At 36.6% G+C, this 17,935-nt stretch overlaps 1 protein-coding gene across 3 annotated transcripts in view; it reads right to left on the bottom strand.

Annotated features, from left to right (window-relative positions):
- Positions 1–5,089: 5,089 nt before the first annotated feature.
- The window catches only part of LRP12 (LDL receptor related protein 12), a gene marked incomplete at its 5' end in the record, with an annotated part of 84,773 nt that continues 71,927 nt past the window's right edge, over positions 5,090–17,935 (bottom strand). For all 3 annotated transcript variants that reach the window (XM_082674703.1, XM_082674704.1, XM_082674702.1), the window contains 4 exons: positions 5,090–7,311; positions 11,543–11,675; positions 12,939–14,043; positions 15,540–15,742. In XM_082674703.1, coding sequence (XP_082530829.1) covers positions 6,445–7,311; positions 11,543–11,675; positions 12,939–14,043; positions 15,540–15,742 — 2,308 coding nt within the window. In that variant the 3' untranslated portion in view covers positions 5,090–6,444. The remainder of the gene's footprint in view (positions 7,312–11,542; positions 11,676–12,938; positions 14,044–15,539; positions 15,743–17,935) is intronic.

The raw sequence follows: 17,935 nt of genomic DNA, 5'->3' as shown, positions 1-17,935 counted from the left end.
TGACCATCATCAACTGTAGCCACATTTATGGTTTACCGAGCGCTCACGCTGCACTTAACTGTCACTATGTTAACTCACTAATCCTCATTAACTCTCATTTAATCCTCCCAACCACTGTTGTTATTCCCAACCTAAGAACCCGCCCATGAGTTAGGCATGTCTTACTCCGTGGGTGACGGAGAAGCCTACCACCCTTGCTTCGTGGAACTGGGAAGTTGAGGGTGCCAGGCCAAGTCTGGTGCAGTTGCTCAGAGACATCAGGCTTCTTTTATCCTTTCCTCAAACCCTTAAAATGAGGCTTCTCTCCCTCTGGATGTTGAGGATGCACATTTGCTACAATGGAAGAACTAAGTGATCTAAAAATTACTAGGTTCTAGGAGACCCGTGAAGACTTTCTCCAGATTCAGTCACTGTGGTAATTTCCTCAGGCCCCAAGCGCAGCACGATCTTGTTTCCTGGGTCTTGGAGCTCCCTTCAGCTCATCACAAGTGGGCTGCTACTGTTTTTTCTCCCCCTTTTCTTGCTCCCCTTTTGGCTTTGAGCTGCCGGTTCACTTCCATGATGATCCAAGGGGAAGTGGCCGCATTCAGAAGCACCTGGGAAGCACATCTTCATGATCTTTGGAAACCATGAATCATTTTGGACTTTTCACATACAAGATCTGATTTAATTCAAGCTTCAGAGATGTTCTCTGTTTAACATTCAGACAATGACAATAATAGCAAAGATGTAGTCCTTACAATGAGCCAGGCACTGCTCCAAGAGCTTTACATGCATTAATTTAATCTTCCAACAGCCCTATTATCCCCATTTATAGATGAAGAACTTAAGTACAAAGTGATTAAGGGACTTGTTGAAGACTGCATGATAGGAAGAAGCAGGACAGGCAATGTGGCTCCATTGTTTTTATCCACGATGTTGCCTCCAATAAATTAAAAAATATTTTACAGGTGGGCTTCTCTGGTGGCACAGTGGTTGAGAGTCCGCCTGTCGATGCAGGGGACACAGGTTCGTGCCCCGGTCCGGGAGGATCCCACATGCCACGGAGCGGCCGGACCCGTGAGCCATGGCCGCTGAGCCTGCGTGTCCGGAGCCTGTGCTCCACAGCGGGAGAGGCCACAACAGTGAGAGGCCCGCGTACCGAAAAAAAAAAAAAAAATTTACAGGTTATGATAACATGTTGAAATAAACTTAGTTGAAAAATAACTGCTAATTGTTAACATTCATCAAATGCCTAAACATGCTTATCTAAATTTGCATCAATGCTATGATTTCTCATTCAAATATGCTACGGCAAATTGTTACACTATTGTATTTCTAATCAACTAAGATATGAACAATTAATGTACGTGACGTGACAGAGGAGCTAATTTGATAACCTTTTAGCAAATGAGCTTCTTACTGGGACTGTAGCACTGTTTTTCTGCTTAAAATATTAATTCTGGCAACTTGGTGTTTCTTATATATCAGGTACTGTCCTGGGGTCGATTACAGATGTCACAAATTCTTTGCTCCATCTACCATGGAGAGTGGAGTCTGTTTCTCTTTCTGTGGAATCTGGGTTGGCCTTAGTGATTCGTTTGACCAACAGAACGTGGCATAAGTGACATTTTGGGCCTTCGGAGACTAGCTCGTAAGAAGCTTCTGCAGAGATGTCTATCAATTTTTAAACAAGGGCCCACTTGAGTAAAATGAGTCCCATCAAGTTGCTGTCATCTTCTGCCTGGAATTCAGCAGGGTGAGAGGGAATGGCCAAGCAGCTTGAATGGAGAGCAGCAGGCAGGTCACCGCTGTCAGCATTACTGGGTCTGTGATAGGGACTCGATAAACACCTTGTGAATTCAATCTGCTCGTTCTTCCTTTATTCTTTTAACCTGTCGTATGCATTTATTTCCAGCTTAACGGTGGATGCCGGTGGTAAGCAGTAGTGGCAGCCAAAACCCCAACAGCTTGTTGGAAGACTCTCCTCATCACGTGCTTATGTTCTCAGTCCTAGCGAGTGACACGAGCTGAGGCAGGGTTGTTGCCCCCAGAGCTCATCTGACACAGCCCCTTGGTTCCCCCCACTTCCTTTATACCAACACTGGAGGTCTGACAGACAGACGGATAAGACAAGACAAAGTACAGGAGGGAAGATCTAAATGACACATGATAAATCTGAGTAATATCTATTAAAATCTATATCCTGTAAACAGAGAATATACTTTTTTAAAGTGATCCTGGAAGATTTTAAAATTAAGAAAAGACAATAAACTCCCCACAGTAAATATAATACACATAACATTCTCTGATCCTGATGCTAAAACATAACAACTAATAAAAGAATCGGAAAACAAAACCACTACCCACACCAAACTGCCATTATCTGGGGGAAAAAAAACAGCAAAGAAAAAGGGAAAAAGCCTTCTTTCATACAACTTGTTGGTTAAGGAGGAAATAAAAACTGAAACTTCAGAACACCTAGAATATAATAGTAATGACAACACTAGTTCACCTAAGTGATTCAGCTTAAGCAGTACTCAAGTCCACACCTTAAATCTCATATTAATAATTAAGAAAAATAAAAATGATTAAACTGAATGCTAACTCACGGAGTTAGAAAAAAACAACAGAATAGACTAAAAAAAGCAAAAAGTAGGAAATTTAAGGAAATCAATTAATTGGAAAACAGAAAAATAACAGAAGAGATGTTCAAAGCATACCACTTGGGGGAAACAAGCAAACAACAACAAAATAGGTCAACCATTAGCTATCTTAATTAAGAAAACAAGGGAGCAAGCATAATACATAATAAGGGGGAAAGAGCCATAGGCAGAAAAGAGGAGGGTAACTTTGCTCACCTCTAGGCAAATGAACCTGAAAACATGGACAAAATGGATGGTTGATGATCCTAGCTAAGACATAAAAACTACAGACCAATTACCGTAACAGATACTAAAAGAGCTGTCAAAGAGCTATTGCTGAACATCCACCAACACCAGATAATTTCACTGAAATTTTAAGGAAGAGAAAATTCCAATGCTGTGCAAACTGTTCCAGAACTCAGGAAAAGGAAAAACATTTCCAATTTACCAGCATAAAATTAATAACAAAACTTCTTAAAGATAGCGTGCACGTGAACACACACACACACACGACTAACTGCACTGATGAATACAGATACAAATATATTAAATAAAATAGGAAACATAATCTGGAAATATATTAAAAGAATAATACATATGGTCAAGTAGAGTTTATTTCAGGAACGCAAGGATGGTTCAAAATGACAAAATATATTAAAAGGTCAAAGGAGAAAAATTGTATGATCATCTCCATAGAAAATGAAAAGGCATGTGATAAAATTCAACATGCATTCTTGACTAATTTATTTTAAAATAGGGATCAATGGATACTCCTTAACGTGATTAAATGTATAGATCTCAACCCAGTTCATTATAGCCAATATATTTTAACATTATTCTAGAAGTACTAGACAATGCAATCAAGACATAAAGAGGTATGCAAATTGGAAGACATGACTGTATAACTGGAAAACACAAAAGAATTAACTGAAGTACTACTACATACCATAAGAAAATGAGAGTCTGGTAGCTGGGTAGAAAACTAACATAAATAAGTCATTAGCTTTCATATATACTAAAATCAGACTAAATTATAAACAGAAAGGACTTCCTTAATAATGGTAACAAAAATAATAAAATTTCTAAGAACTCTTGAAAAACATGTACAAGATCTCTGTAAAGTAAAATGCAAAGCATCTGTGAAGGAAACAACAAAAAAGACTTGAACAAATTGGGAATCATTTTTGGATAGGGCACCATGGTTTAGATAGAAGCTTTAACATGATAATGATGTCAAATTTCCCCAAGTTGACCTATAAAAGTAAAACTGTCCAAAAAAAAAAAATGTACAATGGATTTGTTTTGTGGAACACAAAGGGTTGATACTAAAGTTCAAATGGAAAAATAAGCAAGAATATTTGAACATTTAAAAATTACTGTTATTAAAACAGTGTAGGACTGGTACAAAATAAGAAAGGCAAGTCAATTGAACAGAATGGAATTAGAGTCTAGAAATATATCCACATAATATGAAAATCTGCAATATGATAAAAGGGCCATTTCCAATAGCAAGGAAAGGACAGATTTAATAAACAGCCTTGCAGGAACTAGGTAGTTACCTAGGAAGAAAAACTGGAGCCTTAAATTCAGGATAGATCAAATTTTTAAATGTGAAAAGTCAAATAACAGAAATACCCAACTGTACTTTTAACATTCAACCAGTAGCAGATACACTTTTTCCCTTGAAAAAAAGTGCAGAAAAGGAATGCATAGTATGTTACAATTTGTATTACATCATATAGCATTTATACATATAGATACATTTATGTATCTATATGGTATTTCTGGAGGGTATACAAGAATTTGGTCTTGGTACCTATTTCTTTGAAAGGGAACTAGAAGATGGCTGTCAGGGATAGGAGAGAGACTTAATTTTTTTACCATTTGAATCAAGAAGATGTATTAGTTAATTAAACAAAGAAATTAAAATATATGCCAGAAAACAAAACAAAAAACCTATACATAATAGTATATAATTAGTAGGATCTAAACAAGGTTAATTTGGTAACCCAAATTCTGCCAGTAAAATATTGTATAGGGGTCTAAAATGTATCTGAAAATAATATAAAAAGAGAACTGATAGAGTTACTGACTCTTATAAGACACATCAATTAAAAGGCAGGTTTTTCAAAGGCAAAATAATGTCCAGGTCCTTAGGGATTTCTTTACGCTTGAGAACTGGTGTAAGCTACTACTTTACTATAAGGGAGTTAAGAAAGACATCCCCTCTTTAATTTTTCTTCCAGACACACTGCATATTTCATGGCCTGAATCTGTATATGCACCAAATGAACAAAAATAAAGAGAAACTTTGATTTCAAGTACCTCAAGGCAATACAAAAGTACCTCAAGGCAATACAAAAAATACAAAAGTACCTCAAGGCAATACAAAAAAAAGAAGTCATTTTAATTTGATACATATTAAAACATTTCAGTCAGTTCTTCCTGACAGCATAACACGACAAATACACAAGACCTCAAACATGCTTTAAAATGACATTCAGCAAAGTATTTAAAATGTAATAAATAGCAATAATCGCACACAAATACATTTTTCATACTCAAACATTAAGCTACTGAACAGACAGCTAAAGAATAAATAAACGGGAACTGACAATAAAAAAATACGCGGGGTTTTGCAATTCACTTTACTTAAAAAAGGGAGGTGATCTGAATGATTTCTTAATTTGCTTTTCAACATGTAGCATGATCCTCCCCTTATGAATAAAATATATTGAAAAAATCACTTTCTTACTATAATGCAGTTTTTAAATACAACAAATAAATATAAAACCAGCAAAGCAACCTCAAGTTGTAATAAAAATGCCCCCTCACGCTCCCCCTGTAAGCTATGGAAATATATAGTCATTATGATAGCAAATAATAGTATTTAAAGTGATAGTGCTTCTGCACTAAACTCATCTGAGACCTTGATATGATTTTAGTGCAAATCCCTAGGGTCCAATACAAGCATAACCCTGTATTAGGGAAAGACATTACCAGTTGAAACTTATCTTGTACAATTTTTGTACATATTTTATAAAGTTCAAGATTTAATGCATAGTAGAATATCTTCATCCGCTTAATTCTGTCCTTAAATAGAGATAAAAAAAGAAATGACTTGGGCTTTTTACCATTTGGTTTGTACCATATTATAGTATTAAAGTCAACATTAGAAAATTTATAAAAGAGTTTTGTTTTTGCCATTAATTTATCTAACGCTATCTAAATTTCACATCATTGCATGTTAAACATAAGAGAAAAAATTTTAGACAAAGGTTTTTTCCCTTTGACAAGCTCATATTATGAAATCTAATAATGTTTAGACAGATGTTATACAAATAAAAACAGGTGAGAATAAGGACTTTTTCTCTTTTTATATTAACAACCTTAACATCTAGTATATTAAGTTACAAGATGTATTGGCAAAAGCATAAAGGGTTCAATTAAAAGAAGGTATTATTTTGAACAAAGAAACGTTTTAACATAGGATAGATAGAAACTGACAGTCAAATGAGTTTCAGCAGCCATATCTCTACTGCGAACTACAGTACCGGGATGAAAACAATTAGAAACAAATGGAAGAACATTACTGAACAATCTGAATACATAATGCATTTTTAGCTGCTAAAATAGTAAACTCTAACGTTTATAGAGTTACAGGTGTTTAATTTAACCATGCAGGCTAACATATGATAGTAAGAAATCACCCTGCATCTTTTCTCTTTTTAAATTAAAACTAGTTTAATTGTAAAGTTACAAAACAATGAATGGATATTGCTCCAACTTGTATCCAATCTCCCTGATGGGATTCTTGTACCTAACAAAGTAACAAAGCTTCATCATCACTTGTTTCATTTTTCAGCGTTGCTTCTAAGCAAGAGTCTGGTATCTGGGCAGTGTGGACAATACCGCAGCGCTCACAGGGGCCATCGCGATTACTTGGTCTTACTCCAGGGTCTGCTGCACTATATGGTTGTCTGAACCTTTGCCCTTGATCGGAGGCAAGATCAAGAAGAGGTCTGGAGCAATCATTCACATCAAAGTCTGAAGCTCCTTCAGAAACTGGAATTAGCATTTCGACATCATCATCTTCTTCTCTTCCACTTACCCCATTATCAAGTTGTCTCAAAGGGCTCTGGTTCTGACTTATGGAGCTTGATCGCCCTAATGTAAAACGTACCCAACGTAGCCCCTGAGTCATACGACTTAGCGCACTCGTGAGCTGGTGACGCGCCGGACTCACACTTGGGGGTTCCGCGCTTGTCACATCCCGTCCGGTCTCTGTGTGACCACCTCGGGTATTCTGAGTGGAGGAACTTCCACTTGCTCCCACTGTTGCTTCTACAGCTGTCGTGGGAGGGACTTTTTGAGGCAAAGGAGCTGCAACCCCGCCAGATGCTCCTACCGTATCTCTTCTCTCATTTTCTGTGTCTGTGTCGTCAGATTCCACAGAAAACAAACTTCTGTGAGTATGATTTCTTTCAGGTTCTCTGCTGGTACTCTGACTAGGGGCAACCTCATCCCCATCTGCTGAGACCAGAGCCAATGACCCTGAATGGCGTGATCTTGCAAAATTAAAAATACGATTCCAGATGTTGCTGGATCTGCCTGCCATAGGAAGTCTGATTGAAGTAAATCCGAGCTGAGACCGTACAGCTAGCCTCAGGTTTTCCAAAACAGAAGCCTGCAAAAAAAAAAAAAAAAAAAGAAAGAAAGAAAAGATCTTAAGACAGCTAACAACAAGGTATTAAGATGGAAAACACCCTTCTATTCAGCATGTGTTGTGGATGAAAGTTCTATTACTCATTTTATGGTCTATGGAGGATGAATTAAATTCTCTCGATACAGGTTCACCTCACTCCAGAATCTAACCTATAACTTGAACCACTGTTCACTGTGTTTAAGATTTTCTTGATACCTCATTTTATATATGAACTTTAAAATGATGTTTAATGCCAATTACAACTGCAATTTTGTTTCAAAACTTCACATGGTAATCCAATCCTAGAAATGCACCAAAGACGGAAAATAAAATTATATGATACTTCTTTAGCTCGGAGGATAGAGGAATCTCTACAATAATTCTCCAAATGACCTAAAGGAGTGTGAAAACCAGGCTGTTTGTTTGTTTTTTTGTTTTAACACAGAACAAGTTAGACTTGATCTACAAGGTTGAAACCTTCCAAAACATGTAAAAATTATATCTCACAGTTGGTTCTCAAGGATTTGTTGAATGAGTGGGTATTGAGGATTTATTTACATTGTCATAAACAAAGGAATTACTGTATTTGTAATGCAGCACAGGAAACAAAAAGTCAAAGAAATTAATTTGTTTATAGCACTATTCAATGGCATCTGAGACATTTGGGTTCCTTCTCAATCTTAAAGATTTAAGTCTTATTTTCTACAGCTTCATGTTAAACATAAATTATAACCTTATTCTTTGAAAATTGGTGATTTTTAATTAGTGCATATGGGAAGTGACCATATTGCCCAACTGAAAGAAAAATCATCTAGATTTTCTTTTTTCTAGGAATGACTACTGGATTTAAAAAAACAAAACAAAACACTACAGTATTTACAAAAACAGTCTTTAAGCTCCACCTAGTGGTTATAAAAAGGAGTAATCAAACTTGGACCAAACACAGCTTTCATCAATCTGGCATTTAGTATTTAAAATACAGTATTTCCAAGAAACAATGGTGAATTGATATACTCCCTTTCAAACGGTGATACAGTTTCCCTCTGCCAAATGAATGGCTCTTGCCTTTCCCCCCACAGAAAAAAAGAAGGGAAGAGAATAAGAAGATGTGATAACATATGTTTTCCATCTCTGTTTATGACTGGTATTGAAGTAAATCCAAGCTGATACCGTACAGCTAGCCTCAGGTTTTCCATATAGATTTGTGATTTCCATATACACCCTTTGAACACAATCCCTGGAATATAACTCACAGAAAGCTAAGAAGCTACTATCACAGGAATCTTTCATAGTCTAGCCTTAGTAAATAACAGATTGTCAATAAGAAATCTGAATATCAGCACATAAAATTTACTATATGAATGAGTAAGGTTTTTCACCAATTGGGAATGTAACTATAAACTAACTGAAAAAAAAAAAAAAAAGTGGCTCACATCTCTTTGAACTCCATAGATTTGGTCCTCCTCATTTGGCATTCACGTTCTAAGGCTTTGTGTGAGCACTGTCATTAAATCCAGAAATGAATACAAGGCTCTTCAGATATCCTCCCCTCTTATGCAGCTGCCACCCACCACGCCTTCAGCACACTTCAAAGCCATCTTTAACAGTACAGTCTGTCAGTGAGATGAAGCTCTCTACTGGCTTCAAAGTCTGTTTAATTAAATGATTGCCAATTTAACATTAGATTCTACAAGGGGATCTCATGATTGTTTTAAGAATAATTTTATGTACTTCTTCAGTTTATGAAGCAGAAGAAAAGCATTCTTCAGAAAGGATTGCTATTTTGAATGAGTTGGTAATCAGAAGGTTATTTTTCTTTTTTTTTTTTTTTTTTTGCGGTACGCGGGCCTCTCACTGCTGTGGCCTGTCCCATTGCGGAGCACAAGCTCCGGACGCGCAGGCTCAGCGGCCATGGCTCACGGACCCAGCAGCTCCGTGGCATGTGGTATCTTTCCGGACTGGGGCACGAACCCGTGTCCCCTGCATCGGAAGGCGGACTCTCAACCACTGCGCCACCAGGGAAGCCCTATTTTTCTTTTTAAAAACAAATAAGGAAATTTGATAATTTATTACCAAAAGTTTCAAACATAAGAGTGTAATCTCATTAACTGAATAAAATCTGGTTTCCCATTTACAAACATACTTTATTTTAAAACTTTGTTGAAGCAGAATTCCCTCACAAGGGTAAATTATAACCCTACAAAAATGCTGTACTAGGTAGTAAAGAATTGAAACCTTACCCAAAGTGAGGTCTGACCTTTGCCCTTTATTTCTGGGATGAGACCTCAGACCTTGGAATGTCATCTTTGACAGGAGTGTCATTGCGTGGAGACTTGGGCCAGCCAGAGAGTAGCACTGCGTTTTAGGTGGAGGCTCTGAGCCACACCAATGTGATGTAGCGTGGGAGTGCTGAGTCAGCAGAATCAGTCAACCTCTGGAGAGGCTGGAGACTGGGATCAGCCACGTGTGCCATTAATCATGCCTATGTGATGGAGCTCCAATAAAAACCCTGGACACCGAGTTTGGGTGAGCGTCCCTAGTTGGCAATGTTTTGTGCATATTGTCACACACCCGTGTCGAGAGAATAACACTGTCCTGACTTTATGGAGAGAAGACAATTGGAAGGGTCGTGTTTGGTACCCTGCTGAACCCTGTCCTACGCGTCTCTTCCTTTGGCTGATTTAATCTGGATCCTTTCCCAGCAATAATAGTTACACCAGATTATACTATTAAGTAAAACAGCTTTCAATGAGTTCTCAGTCCTTCCAGTGAATTATCAAACCTGAGGATGGTTTGGGAGCCCCTGAACTTAAAATTGGTTTTAGAAGTAAGGGCTGTCTTGTGTGGACTGTGCTCCCTCGAACTTCACAGTTGACTAACCTCTTGAAGGTAGCCTCAGGGTACAGAGGTGGGGTGATAGATGGTGGAGTGGGTGGATGGAATTAACCATCCTCTGAATTCCTACCTAAAAAGAACCCTTCCCCATGGCAGGGACTACAATACATAAAAACCACAATGTAGGGTTTTCCTATGTTGCAGACAAAATTCCAACCAGTGGAAGTTCTGAATTACTTACTTAGCAAATTACATCAAATTCTCACAAAGATTTCCTAAAAGACTCGAATAAGATGACCGACTGTAATTGGAAACCTATTTACCAAAAAGGAAATGGTCTTTCATCTTGAACAGAATTAAATTACTGGGAAAACAATGTTCATCAATTTTTCTTAATTCTGATACTGGGAACAATTTTTAGAAATGTTTCTGGATAAATTTACATTCTAAATGTAGAAACCTTAATGCCCTTAAGAACCCTGGCACAACTGTAAGCATTGAAAAAGAAATTTAAAAAGAAATTGCAGGGAACTATATTCAGTATCTTATAATAATCTATTATGGAAAAGAATCTGAAAAAGAATATATATATATATGTATAACTGGATCACTTTACTGTACACTTGAAGTAGAAAATTGCTCACAAAAATTTAAAGAATTCAGAAACATTAATAAAGAATGAGTTACTATTTAAAGAAAATGATATGAATTTTTAAGCGCTGTAAAATCCAGCTGTGAAGAAGTTTTCTCTCAAGTCAGGTAGAAATGTTAACTTAATTTCAACAACTTTTATTTTAATCTAGCATGTTACTAATCTATTACTAAGCACATCAACTTTAGTATTTCTTTTTAAATCCTTGAAATAGTTCAAGTAGAAAATAAGTTGTCAAACTTTACTTTTGAATTTTAACACATTAAATTATCCTAAACAGTAAAATGCTTAAGAATCACCTAACCAAATCAGAAGTAAAGAGTGAAAAGTATACTTCTGAATTTGTTAAAATACAATGAAACAATCAGAGTTGACCCTTGAACAACATGGGCTTGAAATGCACGGGACCACTTATACGTGGATTTTTTTCAACAGCAAATTCTATAGTACTACATGATACATGGTTGGTTGAATTTATGGATGTTGAGCCCCAGACACAGAGGCCCGACTATAAAGTTACATGTGAATTTTCAACTGCACAGAGGGTGGGTGTCCCTAGCCCCCTCGTTGTTCAGGGGTCAACTGTATAATTTCAAATCCTCCATATATTTAATTCTTAACGTGACTGCAAAAATTCTGACCCAGTCAAGGATACTTTACCATTATATACAAGTATAGATTTCATTTTAAGAGGTACGGAAAGAGAAATAATAAATTGTAACATACTTGGTTAGGTGGACAAACAGGAAAATCTTCAACTGGTGGAATTAAACCCTGAGCAATCAACTGTCCATAAGAGGGAGGAGCTTCTCTTCTTAACAATTCTGCTTCCACTCTGGACAACTGTGTTTCAAATGATCTTTGAGAGAAACAGGGGGATGAAAAGGGTTAAAAAAAAAGGCAAGCCAAAACAGTAATTTTAAAATTATCAACAATTAAAACAATTTGAATTTTAATATACTTGCTCATTTGTATAAAGCTTACTTAGCCAGCATTCCTACACTGAGAACACAAAGATGAAGCAGACAGTTTAGCCTCATGCGGTTTTACACTAGGGGCCTGGATCACTAAGTTTTAATAAGTTAGATATCCCCGTAAAAGATAAAAGTACTAGATCTTTAAACCCCTAAGAACATAGGGGCTTGAGACTTTAGGTGAAAGTATTTGAAAATTCTTAGAAGACACTTTATTCAGCAAGTCCAACACATTTACTTTTCAGGTAAGGAAAAGAGTGAAATGAGTCACCAAAACCCTTTCTGGAATAACTTGTTCTTAAACTCAAGGCCTCTGGTCTTCATTGTACTCTTATGTTGCAATGTAGTAAAACATTTTCTGGCCATTTATACTGAACCAAAGATAAGATGCACTTGGTTATTGTGATACTGTGCATCTATTCTTAGCTGTCTGGTATGTGACTTCTTTGTTGTATCTATCATTTGTAATTCTCCTGGGACTGACGGTCATGGTCTCCACAGGCGCTTTCTAGAAGGCCTCTCTGCCATCAACTTCTCCCAGGTCCAGTCTCTCCTCTACCACACGAAAGACAGCTCTCCCTGAAGGCCACTCTTTAACGCTGAACCACTTCTTACTTAACTGAGATCCTTCGACTTTTATACCACTTTATTTTATAGCTCTTACAACATTTATATTTTTTGCCATCTAATTCTACCCACCAATTCCTCCCTTCTAACTGTAAACTGCCCATGAGATTACTCCTACTCATTTCTCTATTCACCTGTATAATGCTTTCAACATAGAAGGTTCTCAAATTATCTGGAATTGTTGAATTAATATTTATAAAAACCGAGGTTAAAGAGCAACAACCGAGAATTACAGCTTGCAAAATTCCTGTAAGACAGATTAACCTGAAAACAGGAACTGATAAACACAGATTGGCTTTTTTCACCTCATAACTCTTAGTATTTATTTGTTTTTTAATATTCTTATTAGGCTTTTGAGTCATAGGCTTTTCACAGTCATTTTATAAATCATAAGAAGTATTTATTTCTCAACAATATAACAAAAATATATTGCTAATCTCATTAAGAAATGTGTTGTAAATATTTGGGCCATGCTTTTACTGTAGAGAGCATAAGCAATATAGTTTTGTCTTGATACTGACCTTCGTTCAAACATTCTCAGAGAATAGAGCTTACAAGTACATCCCAAGGCGATGACCAGTAACAGGCCACAGATGAGGCTCCCTATGACGGCTGCAGTTATGACTCGGGTAGGCACGATTACCGGGCAATTCTCCTCATCGCTGCCATCGCCACAGTCGTCCTGAGAGTCACACACCCAGCTTTCAAACACACAACGATTGTTTTTGCAATGAAAATTTCCTGGCTGGCAAAAAAAGCAGTTTTTTTCATCGGAGCCATTTGGGCAATGATTCTGGTAGTTGCAGCGATCAGAACGAGGGTAACAGACGCCGTTCCGGGAACATGGGAACTCTTCCTTTTGGCACATGGTACAATTGATTTCATCCCTTCCGTTTGGGCAATGCCAATACCCATCACAGCGCTGCTGCTCCGTATAACACCCCCAGTTCCCTCCGCAGGGTATTTCCCATGGCAAACAGAAGCCGTCTACTTGGTAAGTAGCATTAAATCCCCTGGCAGCGTTGACTTTATCGGCACAGAAATGTACCCTTATCTGTCCAGAAGAAGACACGACAGTGAGAGGCGCATGAGAATCAAAAGCAGTTAACACACGCAAAAGCTTGTGTGGATTCTCCTCTAATCCATCGTATATTTTGACATAATCACCATAACCAGTACCATCAAGTTTAAAGTCAGTGAAGCGTAAGATGACTTTACGATGATCACCAGTGTCTATTAACCAGGTGCAATTGCTTCCGGGAGGATAAAAGTCTGGATAATTGGGAGAATTAAAAGTACCATAAAAATATTTTAACCACTGCCCACAGGTTGGCACATCACAGTCTATCTCATCTCCAAGGTCAAGGCAGTCAATGTTCCCATCACATTTTAAAGATTCGGGGAGGCAAGTGTAAACTTTGGTAAACCGAGATAGACACTGGAACTGGTTGTAAGCACAGGGTTGGAAAGAGGCAGATGTTGGAGGATTCACTTCTTTGGCACAGATCTCTTCATCAGAACTATCTCCACATTCGTCCATGTTATTGCATTTCCAGGCTGCTGGTATACACTTTCCATTACCACAACGAAACTGGTCACAAGCACAGTTTGGTTCCTCAGATTTCCCTGGGAGGACATTGGGAGGACGGAGATGGAGAGATAAGGAGGAAAACAACATACTCTTTAAAGGGTATATAACAGCAAGTGGCATTTTTATCGTAAATGTTGATTAGCCCAAATGATAGTTGGGCTTGATCAAAAAATAGGTTAAACTCTAATGGCAAATTAATATTGGCTTACTGATTACTCAACTATTTATTAAACATTTATGATTTGTTCCATGAAGATCTCTACAGCTACAAGAGAAAAGACCAATCCTGTTTTTGCAGAAGCTATTTTACTGCAGAACATTTAGTAAAGTGATGTAAGATACGTAAGTCAGTAGGATGTATTGCCTAAGAATTTCAAATACTCTATTGTATAAACATTTTGCAATGAAGAAAAACTCCTCTATAATAATCACTTTTTCAAATCCAGTTTTAGTATTCTTTTTGATTTGTTTATATATATATTATATATATATATACAAACACATACACACAATATTTTGCTATGTGTATCATAGCATATTTTGCAAGCCCATTATTTAGACTCAAATTTTTGCTAAGATTATCATGTTAACTTTATTCTATTTCTAACATTTCATGTAACCACAACATGGTACTTCCATTTTATAACTGTTTTAATACAACTGCAAAATATTTTATGCATCTGAGCTAAAGGTATACATTTACTCAACAAAACAGTAAGGGGAAGAAGAGAGAAAAGAATGGAAATGTTTATAGAATTCTGATTATTTTAGTGGACTATCTTAAATATATAACAATGACGTAGGGAAAGAAAACCAAACATTAGATTCCTACAGTCCACGCTGATGATGTCGGCCAGTGCTTACCTCTCCATTAACAACTTTTATTTACTGGCAAATAGGTGACAGAAAATGTGCTTCAGAACCTAAGTGAATATTACGAAGACTGTGCTTTTAATAAAAAAGAGAAAAAGCAGCATATGTTGCTAAAGGAGACCACGTCATTTCAGAAAATGTAGAATGATTTTCAGCAAAAATTTACATAACTCTAATGCTCTGAGTTCTTCATATTTGTATGATCTGCTCACTCTTTTTGGATAAAGTTTAAGAACTAGCAAAAGAAGACTTCTGATACTACAAACTACGAAAGTGAAATTGATTATGTCTTTTCTTTGAAGGTGTAAAGACAAGGGTAATGCACACACACAAAAATACATTCTGAAGTAACTTGCAGGATACTGGTAAACACTTGAGGGGAAAAAGTTCCTTTTAAAATAAACGTATTCAAAATATTTAAAAAGAAAACTGACCTTAGTTTGTAAAATTAATCATTTTATTAGGATTATACAAAATGCCTTTTGGAGACCCGGATCTATGGTACCTGAACCTTTAGCCTCTAACTCCTCAATCTCAGCTGCCTTGAGGATTGAGTCACAATTAAATGGACATTGTTTAGAAGGCGAGTCCCAAAGTGACTGAGCAGTAAATACTATAGAATTCTGTTCCATATCCTTCTTCTTATTTAAAAACACACCTGAAAAGTATGCCAGTCTGAAACCCTTCCTAGAGATACTGTCATCGGAATGGAACCTGATCCAGACGTGGTCTTGTGAAGAAATATATGGTGGTGGGATTGTAGAACCACAGGCTCTGTAGCTTTCAATATTCTTGTATGTTTCTATCGTCAACCAGTCCAAACTGCATCTTCTGGATCCTTGAATATCAAAATCCTGAAAACTACAAATAAAAAGTCAGAAAAGCCTACTGAAAAGGAAATTTTGGAAAAAAATTTCATTAATAACACAAAGTAACTGGGGAATTTATTACAAGCCTCCATATATTCAATGATTCTCCTGGATCTTCTAGGCCCACAACTATATCATCAGCAAATAATAATACTGCTTCTGTGTTCCTAACATTTATATCTCTTTCCCAGATTCCAGAACAATACTTCTTCATAAGTAACACAAAATTCCAAGATAACGCTAAAAAACAGGAGACAGTTGGCACCTTTTTTCTTTTTCTTCTCCCTGTGTGTGTTTAGGAAGGACCACTTCTAATTCTTAGCACCCTAAGTTGTTCTGTTTGAACGACTCCATAATTCGATGAACTGAAGGACACAGAGGAAGTCTGCCTTCTCTAGATTAGACTGGTTCATCTGCTTGCTTAATGAGTTTATAGCTCCCATTTCAGGAGAGCAAACAGCACAAACCTGAGCCAAGTAAAAAAGTTAAAAATGAACAAACAAAAAACTTCTTCAGTGAAAAGCCCCTGAGTTTGGGAATACTTTTCTACATAAATGGTTTATAACCAAATGTTATCTTGTAGTTCATAAAATACGGGCATGAATAAAGGGCAGAAAAGTCAAATAAGGACCACACACAAAATTAGCCACTGCTATGAAAGAAGAAAAAACAAAACAGCATTTTCTACTAACACGTCTCACCAAAAAGTGAGATTCCTGCCTTACGCCAAGTGATGATAAAGTTAATTATCCAGGGATTATTATACCAGGGTATTTCCTCTTTAAATATTCTGGGTAACTACAACAAAGGCTGACAATTTGACTGCTTCCAGTTTTTCACTATTATGAACAAGGCTGGAATCCTTATACATGTTCTCTCCACACACACATGAGTAAGTATTTCTCTAGGACAAATTTTTCTACAAGTAGAACTGCTAGGTCAAAAGACACAATTCCACTTTAAATTTGATAGCAACACTGAGAAAAATGTTTATACCAACTCAATTCCACCAAGTGTGTATGAAAAAGCACCTTATACCCCACAACTCTGGCAAAATGAAACATTTTACTTCTAAAGATTTGTTGCCAGCTAGGTGGATAAAATAGATTTATCATTGTTCTAGTTTGCATTTCCTTATTTACTGAAATTGAAACACTTTTTCCTATGTTTATTAGCTATTTCTATTTCTGTGAATCACCTTGTTATATCCTTCATACCTTACAATTTGTTCTTATTTAAGAGCTCTTCATATAGTATAAGCATGTATCTATTTGGGGCATGTATGTTACGCAAGATATACGTAGATCCACTCAAACCCTCATTCTCTCCAACAGCTGGTGCTGTCAGTTTTCTTAATGGTATCTTTTACTGAGGAGTTTTTTTTTTTTGAAGTATAGCTGACTTACAATATTATATTAGTTTCAGGTGTACAACACAGTGATTCGATATTTTTACACCTTATACACCATATAAAGTTATTATTACATATTGGCTACATTCCCCTGTGCTGCACATTACATCCTTGTAACTTATTTATTTTATACATAGTAGTCTGTACCTCTTAATACCCCTCACCTATCTTGTCCCTCTCCTTGATGTCTGTATCTGTGAGTCTGTTTCTGTTTTGTTATATTCGTTAATGTATTTTATTTTTCAGATTCCATATAAACTGAAAACATACAGTATTTGCCTTTCTCTGTCTGACTTATTTCACTAAGCGTAATAACGTGTAGGTCCATCCATGTTGTTGCAAATGGCAAAATTTCACTCTTTTATAGCTGAGAAATATTACATTATATCACAGCTTCTTTACCCACTTATCTGTTGATGGATACTAAGGTTGCTTTCATGTCTTGGCTACTATACGTAATGCTGCTATGAACACTGGGATGCATATATCTTTTCAAATTATTTTTTTAAATTTTCTTTGGATATGAAGAGTGGAACTGCTGGATCGTCTGGTAATTCTATTTTTAATTTTTTGAGGAACTTGCATACTGTTTTCCATAGTGGCTGTGCTGAACGGGAGAATATATTTGCAAATGATAGGTCCAATAAGGGGTTAATAATCCAAAATATATAAAGAACTCATACAATTCAATATCAAAAAAACAAACATCCCAATTAAAACATGCACAGAGGATCTAACACTCTTCCAAAGAAGACACACAGATGCCAAAAGGCA

Source organism: Grampus griseus (assembly GCF_964374135.1).
Source record: "Grampus griseus genome assembly, chromosome: 17".
In the NCBI taxonomy this organism is placed as follows: Eukaryota; Metazoa; Chordata; class Mammalia; order Artiodactyla; family Delphinidae; genus Grampus; species Grampus griseus.
The sequence above is the reverse complement of the archived record's forward strand: the minus strand, read 5'-3'. Positions and strand labels throughout refer to the sequence as shown.